A 10,345-nucleotide genomic window follows, 5' to 3' on the forward strand; every position below is an offset into this window, starting at 1 on the left:
TCTTTTACACACAGGATGACAACAGCAATTTATTTATAATTTATATAATGGCATTCTAACATTTTTTGTATAATTTTCCATCCTGTATCTTATGCATACTAACATTTTTCTCACTCTGCTTCTACCACTTGAGCACATGTCTACCTTTGTCAACAGTGACATCCTAGTATCCTGAGCTGAGACAGTTAATTTAGAACCCAATAAAATGAAACTATAATTCAAATTAATCTCTCAAACATACACTACTTAGCATTTGTGAACAATCACCACTAGCATGATAATGACAGAAAAGAAAGGCCTTATTACATATGGTAGTGTGATTACTACGTTGTATATAAAATTTGAAATTACCATTTTAATTTTTTATTCCTATTTCACTGTGTGTGCAGTAGGGGGAAAAAATTGTGACTTCAGAAGAATGGGTTAAAATGAGATTAGAAGCTTGCTCTAAAGGAGGGCTATGTGCAAGAGAAGCAGATGGTTATTCCAGGTACAGCTGACAGCATGGGAAGTTCATAATGGGGCATTTAAACTGACACTCAACATTTTTATATGCAGAAGTCAGGCCTGGTGGCCAACGGTTATGCAGCAAAGATACTGAGAATAATTGGCACGCATAATAGAACCGGATTCTACTTGTTGGATAAGGTCAATCTCATGTTTTAAGAATGGAATCCTATACTAATCAAGTTTTATGCAAGAATCATTTCTTCTCCACTGGAAGTATGGGGGTAGATAAAAGAACTGCCCACATATTGTACACTTTGCCCTCCCTTCTCAAGCAGATTTTTTCTATACTCCATCTTTTTCATTTAACTTCATATATCATTTCTTTAACAATAAAAATGCATTAAAACTTTATAAAATGATGATTAGGTTCCAACAGAAAATAGCCACTTATATATTCAATTCACATTTCACAATATAACACATAATATATTCTCAATTCTCTTATAAACAGTCCATTAAAAAAACCAACCCTACAGTTAAGAATCAGGGAATATATCATGTGATATATTAGTTTCTATGGCAACTGCTTGCCTTTTCCTACATCCTATAAATACAGCACAAAGTATAGTGAATTTTTCACTAAACAAATTTAACATTTTTAATCAGCAAAGCATTTCTACAACATTTTGTTATGTTCAGATTTTTTTTTAGGACATGCATTAATTGGGGGCACCTGGCTACCCACAATTTATACTACATATTAGACAGAAGCAGATACAGTCACAATCCCTGTTTTGAATACCTCACAATTTAAATTCAGATGCAATAAAAAGGCAAAGATGCAGCAGTGGTAGAAGGACACAATGGATGTGGCAAAAAAATGGCAGAAGAGAGAAGAGTGGGAACATAGAAGAATAAGGTGTTCCTTCTGAAATAAGCCCACATGAATCATAGATTTTTTTTTACCATTTTAAGGCAAGACCCACAGGCAACATCCACTTGCAGCTCCTAGGTAGGGCTCACTGCAGGGTGAGTGAGTCCTACATTTTATTCTTCACCTCAATTTTATAGTAGATGTTCACTGTTAACTCTTTGGTCTATAGGTATGACTAGGCAGTAGTTAAAGGTATGTCTCCAGATTGCTTAGATATACCTGAAGTTGGCTTTCAACTAGGTGTCTCAGACAGATTCAGGAATTCAGATTCTGTCTGCCATATACTAAACTGTTTGCAGGAAAATCCTGCAAAGATATCTTCACATGTTAGATATTTTAGATATTTTATAATTGGTAGAAAAGCACAAAAAATCCAGAGTAAGAGCCAGGCATACAGAGCAAAGTGGCAGTCATTCTGAATCTTTTCAATAGCACGAGCTCACATTTTAGTGCAAGGAGTCAATTTTAATGTCCCATTTTAACACATGGACTGTACCAACCTCCTCCCAGTCAACTAAAAGTAGAAAAAGCATCTCTGTGGAAACTACAGTCATTGTTTACATGAAAAACAAATATATGGAGAAGTTAGTAATTATATTTGTTATCTTTAACTGAATTAGAAAGACAGAAGATAAGTTATTATCTATTGACAAACTTTTATCTGCCACCAGTAAATAGTCCACAGATGAAAGTTTGCAAATCTATGATCTACAATTTAAGAATCCCTCGCACTTTGCTTTTCATTTGAAGTAACAATCTGGCCCCTTCAATTTCTGGATGAAATATTGTAATGGTAAAATTTAAGTGCAGTCAGGTTTATTCATGTACAGTTTTGTAGTCTAAACTGTGGCTACAAAACAGAATTTTTTACATTTTCCTTTTTTAGTAAGTGATGCTAGGTGTCCATTGAAGAAATACAATATATTATTTCATAATGGCTGTATACAGTGAACTAGTATTTTCCATTTTCCCTATTCTGAAGTTATTATGATTTATAGAATACCATAAACATACATATATTTTATAAATCAATACATATGGTGCAGTCAACAAATATAAAATTCACTCAGAAAAAATAAAGGCAAGGAAATGGTCTACCCAGGAAAGAGTTGAAAGATCATTGGTGAGGAGTCCAATATAGGAAGAACTGAGGGAAGAACTGGTTTTCAAAGAGAGAGAACGTGAGCTTAGAAAACAAGAAATGATAGACTGCTCTGTCCTTGGAGGGTGCATTATGGAAGGAGTTGTGAATCTACAAGGGGAAAATGAAACAAAGGGAGGAGAAGAGAGAGAGAACTAGGATATGCACAGAAAAGAGAGGAACGAGGAAGAAATGGAAAGAGAAGTTGAAGCAAGGTGAAAATCGTTAATTAACTCCCCCTTCCAAGCCCATCCAATTTCCTCTTTCATGATTTCTTTCATACTTGAGCATCTATACTTGCGTACCCGTAGAACTGATTAGGGTTTTTTTCCTGGCAACTGATATCTGAAGACTAACACATGCCTAAATCCTGATTAAATTTACTTTATTGTGACCCAGATGTTTTGGAACAATAAAACATTATATTAAAAATGGAGTTACTCTTACAGCTACAAACAGTGATGAATTGTGCTTCACTGTTTGAATTATTCCTGACCTGGTTATGAAAAGAAGAAAATGCTGAACCTGCACATTATCACCTTACTAAAAAGGCTTTAGGTTCCTTAGCCCCTTTTTTACTTTACTGCAAAGCACTGTGTTTTAAGTTAAGTTAAGGGGGTGTATTCTTTTGTCCCTACCCCAAAGGTCAAATGGCCAAGGAACAAGAATAAAAATGATATAACTTTATAGAGCAGTGGGAAGACTGGAATCCTAGAGGTGGTAAGGGTCCATGTCAGGTGCTAAGGAAAGAGTGACATTAATTGGATCAAGGAAGAACACGATGGTTCAATTGCTACATCTTCTGTTAGCTTCCTTAGGATTAGTTATTAAAATTTCCTAACCCCATTATCCAATATGGCCAACTAAAGAAAAATAGCATGGAGAATTTCTTTTTAGTAAAACAATTTGTTTCTGTAAAATAAGCCTTATTATTCTCTACTACAAAAAATGTCTTGACCTGGAAATCTCAAACTCCATACTATGGATGCTTTCATTAAAATAAAAGTTCCCCATTATTCAATGGGTTCATTGTGTTTTGAAAGAATATACAAGCTGATTTTTTCTTTTTTAAAGGTCAAACTATATTTTAGAAAGATTACTTAAGGTACTTCTAAAGTAGCTCTAAATAATCTTAAATATCAAAGAGAAAATGGAAATACAGAACTAAAACTTTAAATAAAATAAAAACCAAAAGTTCTACATTTTAAGGAAAATATGATTTTATTAACAACAATATTCTTGCAGCTCAGACAAAATACAGGATTTAAAGAAAAAGACTACAAGAACACAGCATGGTACAAAAGCCTTTAAGTTCCTTTGAATTTTATTGACCCACATGTCAGTTTACTCCACCCCAAGCATCTCACCTCTATGGGAAAAAAATCTTTTGAAAATATATTAAACTGAGTACTAAAGTGGAATGTTAATAGTATACAAAAGTTAATTGGTTATATAAAATATGGCATCCCTTTAAATCAAGATGGTTTGCTCAGTAACTTGCTGAACTTATAATGCAAGAACCGATAACATTATTTTTTTCCCCCCAAAACACCCACCTAAATCTTAAGTAATACCTGGAGATAACTCATTCAGTTGTTGAGTTGATCTTTTGGCCAAGAGCAAGTATGGTAGGTAACTCAGTCACGTCCTCCCCTCACCCACCCTGCACTATGCAGCCACCCTTGCCTGGGTCTTTGTATTTCCTTCTACCCCTTAAACACTAACTCCCTTTTTAACATTCACTAATAAAATTATATCTTCATATTGAAATCTGTGGCATTCTTTTGCACGGTATCTTTCAGTAGCTGAAAACCTGACTGAACTTGGAGACTGTGGAGATGCAATTAAAAACCGCTTTCAGTAAAGTTTTGCAGAGCTCCATTAAATTGTATCAGTCTTATGTGATATGGTGATCCTCTACATCAAGAGATACTGCTAATTTGTGGCTAATGCTAGGTATTACTGAAACTGTATTAAATACCTGGCAGTTACACTTTTCGTTTAGCTAAACAAAATGGCCTCTTCTGCTGTGTCAAAGCAGCTCCATCATAACATAAAGAAACCCAATGAAATCAAAATCCACAAACATTATCCTATTTAATGAAAAAGCCTAATTTAACTGGCTGCATTTTCATTCAGACACCACTGATGACCATTTCATAAAAATACTATGCATCAGTTATGAAATACCCCCAAAATATGAATCTTGGGAGCAAGAATGCGGAGCCCGACAAATTTAACAAGTGGCACTAGTATCTCTCTAGAAGAGAGAGAGAAGATAACGGGAAGGCATTTCAAATACGTATTATCTCAATTGCTAATCTAAATGTAAATTTTAATTATTTTAATGCATTTTATAGATGAAGTACTTAACATTATTAAATTAACCTTGATAATTAACCCAACTTAAAGAACGTATCTTTGAAAGAAGGAACAGTTTTCTGATGGATGATTATTCAATTTCAGATTAGAAACAGCAGTCTTTACCCTTGGTCAAAGGCAAACATATTTTTCCCTTTTACCAGCACTGCCATGACAGGAGTGCTCATATGGCTGCAGGGATATTCAAAGTGGAAAGAAAAAGACTTTAAAAAGGCCCCCAACACTTCCGTTGTTATTATCCCAATGACTGTCACCACATTTTCAATGTTTAACGTAATACCTATAATAGTACTAAATATACCAATTTGAACAACCACCACTTCCAAATGCCACAAAGCCAATTGTAGCTATGAGTAAACTGCAACCTAGCTAAATAGGAAGAACACACTCAGAGGCATCTCGCATATCTCTCTGAATTCACTACTCTAGGCATTCCCATTGTGTCCACACACACCAGTGGAAGTGAATCTCAGTACGCACACTGAATAACCAGCATTAATATCAAATTAATGTTTTATAGCAACATACCATTCACTCATATTAAGTACTGGACTTCCTTGGGAGACAGACAAATGTTATTTCTGGGGTGTAGGTGAGAGGATGACATGACTGAAAGGATATTTATGAAGTAACTGTATAATTGAGCATCAGAAGACTGGCTCTTTCAATTACTTATCTTTTGTTCATTATCCAGAAATGTGAATAAAAAGGGCGGTATATAATTCTGCAGCAGCCTTCTGAATTTCTTATTACTGAGCATGCTCAAAACTCCCTCATTTTACTTGAAAACAATAACAGTGCCTATGAAATACACAAATACTGTTTATGCCAGGTCTTTTTCCCCACAGACTGGTTTGTTTAGTATATTTGCTAACCTAGCTTTTAATTCTACAGAATGTGAATCTTCCATGTGTGGGGAAAAAAAGAAATTAAAAATAAAATCCTTAAGCAAATTTAATCAAAGATAGTGACACTATGAATATTATAAGTTAGATAAAGGCAATCTTAACATCTATTAAAATGAAAAAGGCATACCTATAACCAAGGTCTTAAACCGTGTAGGGAAGAAGCTAATGCGCGGAAAGCATATGGTGGTTCAGCCTTCCATACAAAAACACCCATTTTGGCATAAATTGACAAATGCATGATAAATTACACTAATGCCACCCAGTAAAGTGAGAAAGACTTTTCCTGTTTGCTCATTGAAGGCCATTTTCTACTATAAAATCACTCTGAATTTTTAAATGGAGTGATAGCAGGCCTTTTATAACAGACTCTTAGGAACTACATCATCCCCCCTCACAAAATAAATGAAACAACCACGCACATCCTGAATGATTTTTTGAACTGAAAACTAATAAAGATCATTTTCCATGCTGACAGTGCACATTTCATCCACAAGTTTGAAGAGTCAAATGCTACCACAGCTGGGGGTTATTCTGCCAAATGGCTTCCAACAGTGACCATAGAGATAGAGGATGGGAGGGATGCGTGTGTAGGAAAATAACAAACCTGAAGGAAGCGACCCCAAATCCAAATAATCTTATCTAAGCATCTGAGATACGCAATCAAACTTACAATGTAAATATAGAAGACAAAATTAGAGATACAGTCAAATATTAAAAAACAAGAATATTTGCGAGTTACCCGAAAAGATTTAAACAAAAAGGCATATGAATGAAATCAGTTATATTTCATAGGGATTTACCCAGGGGTAAGGAAAGGAGGGGTGAATGTAGGGGTTGGGGAAAAGAGATACCTTTTTTTCTTAAACAAATCCATCATGAAAGAAAATGAGACAAGATTATAAATAAGAGGCCGAGTTATAGCGCACCATGGGATTTTTAATCTGGCTACCTGTGGTTTTTGCTGTTAAAGCCTTATTCATCAATGGGGGGGAGGGAATGCGGAAAAAAAAAAGAAAAAAAAATCACGTTTATATGTCAGTCGCAAATGATCAAACAGTGTACATTATCAGTAACGCCGGAAAACGGGAAACGATTCGTATAGATATAGATATATATATAATATAGATATAGATATACACACACGTGTGCATGCATATAGATACACACACACACACACTATATATATATATATATATATATATACACATACACACATACACACACACACACATATATTATGTATGTAATGTTATTTTTATATATGTATGTATGTATGTATGTATGTATGTATGTAATATAATATATTTTACATATTACACACACACACACACACACATATACACACATACATACACAGGCACGCTTTTCAAATGTTATTGGCCATTACCTGTGCATCTCGTTTCCTGCATTCTTGAGTTTTATTCTCGTGCTCTGTCATGGCAGCGCGGAGCTGTTTTTCCAGTTTTTCAATTTCCCGTTCGTGATCTCGGACCAGGCAATCCTTCTCTGTGTTGTGCTGCTGGAATAGGTGCGTCTTCTCCTGTTCATGCTCCAGCTTCAGCTCTACTATCTGATTGGACAATGAGGAGTACAGTTCATCAATAGAACATCCCTGTCGTCATGACAACTCGTGTACAGCTTAATTTTTTCCCCCTAATTTCATCAAGTTGGCAATTTTATTTTTACGTCATTATTACCTCACCTTTTAAAAACTACCCATAGCATAAAAGAATTCCTTCAAACAATTTTGACACTGAAGGCAACTAAGTAAATCCAGTGCACCCTTAACCAATTTGTTCGTACAAATGTCGGAACGTTTAAAAAAAAACAAAAAAAACAAAAAACCCACAATTCATTGTTGCATTCTGTGTACGTTCCCCCCAAGTATCCTGCTGCTACTTATCAGCAGTGGCAAGGATTATAAATGGTTAATAGTCAGTCTGCTCTCCTCTTCGCTTAAGTATACACACACAAAAAAAGCAGCAATTAAATCTTTTAAAGATTCTTTACGATTTCCCAAATAAAAGATCCGACTTCAATACTCATCTACGTTATTGTATATACAGTTGTCTTTTTAAACAAAATTATAAAAAACAAAGCTCTATTATCTCGTTGTCAGCTACGGTAGACCAACACAAACAGATGTATGTGTTCCAGAAGGGCACCTGCTGTGCTGCAAGCTTGCGCCATGATTTCATAAAAAGCATTCTATTCTCAGGATCCTTTCCCAGTCCACACCACACTGGATACTGTGACCTTGGCCAGTCTTAGCCTCTCCCTGCTAGACTGAATGGCAGCCCGAGACCAAGGGCCTGGTTGCCGCAGCTTTGATACTAATCCTCCCAGACTGTGCACAATGGCACCCTACCTGGCCTGCAAACTATAGCCAGCTAGGCTGCCTTTGAAGCAGGTGATGAATAGGGGACTGCAGGAAGCCAGCTTCCCTAGTGAACTCCAGGCCACACAGCTGCTAGGAACAGTCACTTGGATTTTTCTTCAGTTTTGGTGGATTTCGGGGAAGGAAAAAAACGTCGTTATCTAGAATATGGGTTATTTTCAGCGTGAGAATCCTTCTTCAAAAAAGCTAACAGTAGGAGTCTGCTCAACATCGATCTTGTTTGTGTAATGAAAGCGCCCAGGCACCTTATCTTAAAGCTATAGCATTCAATTCTGAAAATGTGCGTTTTGCATTAACATTAGCTGTTTCGTGACTTCTGTGGTTTTTTATTTTAGTTCAGTTTTAAAACTATTCTTGCAAATTGCTGATCAATGTATTTTGAAATTAAAATTAAAACCTGCTTCCAGCTCCACATTTTTCTGATGTATCGTGTGGCATATTGAAGAAAAAGATAAGAAGAAATGTTTTTATTTTAAATATGTCTGTATTATTTAGTAAAACTAAAGAGCTCATTAACTCATATATGCAATGCTAGAAGTAGTTTAACCCAGTAGGCATATATTATTCTGCATTTGACCTGGAATCAATACACAAAATGCTTTAAGTCGGCTTTTTTGTCAAAAATTTGTATACATGCTAGTTTCTTTTCAAACACTTTGTAATGATACCTATGCTATTCATGTTTAAATAATACAGTTTTTCTAGCTTTTTAACTCTATCATTAATCAAAGCTTAACTGAACTTTAGGAAAACAAAGTTATGCATTTTTACATGTTTGCCACCTAATGATAAATTATATTTGTAATAGCAGTCTTCATATAGTCATAGTTACACATCTCTTTTTCACTTCTTAATATTACTAATTATTAATATTATGAATAATCCATATTATGCGACATGGATTTCTCTGAATTCATTATCTATACTCTCTCGGATTCTTGTACCATGACACACTTCATTCAATAACTTCATTTTTTTTCACAGGCATTTTGCAGGTACAATCTAGGACTCAAGTCAATAGGTAAACTCTAACTGACTAGTAAAATCACATTTCACTCTATATATTTAAGCCTTTCCTCACCAACTGAAATTAAACAGTTGCTGTCTTCTCCTCCCATATTGTTTTAAACTTGATAGAGAAATGGAGGATAGGCAAAAGGAAGGAAAAACGACATTCCTAAGTACCAGCATAAATAGATTAATCTAATAAGTGACAAGTTATCTTCTAATAATTGATACAAAGATACTCTGCCAAGAAAGAACCTCGGTATGAAAGTATGCTGTGAAAAGCTTGCAAGAGAAAGACAAAACTTCTTCAGAGGGTGCACTGTCATTACATTTGGAGAGGGCTTTAGGAATCTTTAGGAAAGAGTTGGCCAAATATAGAGTCGTCTTTTGGCCACTGTTTGAACTATGCACCTTTTTAGAAAATTCCCAGTATTACTAGCACTGGTTGAAATTAAATGGTGTCTTCAGGCTTTGAAGCTCTAGTGTTCGGAGTCTGTCAACTATATGAATGATTTTGAAGCAAGAGTGTTTCTAATTTAATTAATAATGGCAATATATTTTCATTAAAGTTTCATGTGTAGAAAGACATTGCACAAGTTTTGCTTTTATGCCATAAACACTTTATTTAGGCTTTCCCAAGCCAAGTCACGATTATGAACATAGGAGGACTATAAAAAGATTTTCAAAGGCCCAATAAGAGGAAATGGGGATTTAGGTCATTAGGTGCCCTTTGAAAATCTCCTGCATCTCCATAAAAATTAAAATATGAAAATTCACTTATAACTAGGGTTCGTAATCCCAAAAATAAAAAAATCAGGAACCTCTGGGTAACTTTGTAAGTGCATTAACAGCATTTATGGAAATACTGTAACCTTTTTTCCAAAAAGAAAAAAGAATTACATTTTGCACAGCTGTATTATAGTCCATATAAGGCTTCCATGGTGGTAAACAGATGTAAAAGCTATCTGCAGTAAGTATAATTACTCTAATTGTAGTGAACATTGGAATAGATGCAGCAGGTCAAATAGGAAATCTATGTCGAAGCCAGGACTAGATACTGATGTTAGCCGTGGGGACCCCCCTTTTCTGAAAATTAGGCCATTTCTAAATATGAATTTCTTAAA

The 10,345-nt window shown here is 35.1% G+C and overlaps 1 protein-coding gene across 2 annotated transcripts in view; it reads right to left on the bottom strand.

The window, feature by feature from the left end:
* CEP112 (centrosomal protein 112) overlaps positions 1-10,345 on the bottom strand; it is a 364,802-nt gene that overhangs the window by 158,052 nt on the left and 196,405 nt on the right. For both annotated transcript variants that reach the window (XM_019516523.1, XM_019516514.1), the window contains exon 20: positions 7,203-7,385. In XM_019516523.1, coding sequence (XP_019372068.1) covers positions 7,203-7,385 — 183 coding nt within the window. The remainder of the gene's footprint in view (positions 1-7,202; positions 7,386-10,345) is intronic.

The sequence above is a fragment of the Gavialis gangeticus genome, unplaced genomic scaffold, assembly GCF_001723915.1.
Source record: "Gavialis gangeticus isolate Ggan-Ray unplaced genomic scaffold, GavGan_comp1, whole genome shotgun sequence".
Lineage (NCBI taxonomy): Eukaryota > Metazoa > Chordata > Crocodylia > Gavialidae > Gavialis > Gavialis gangeticus.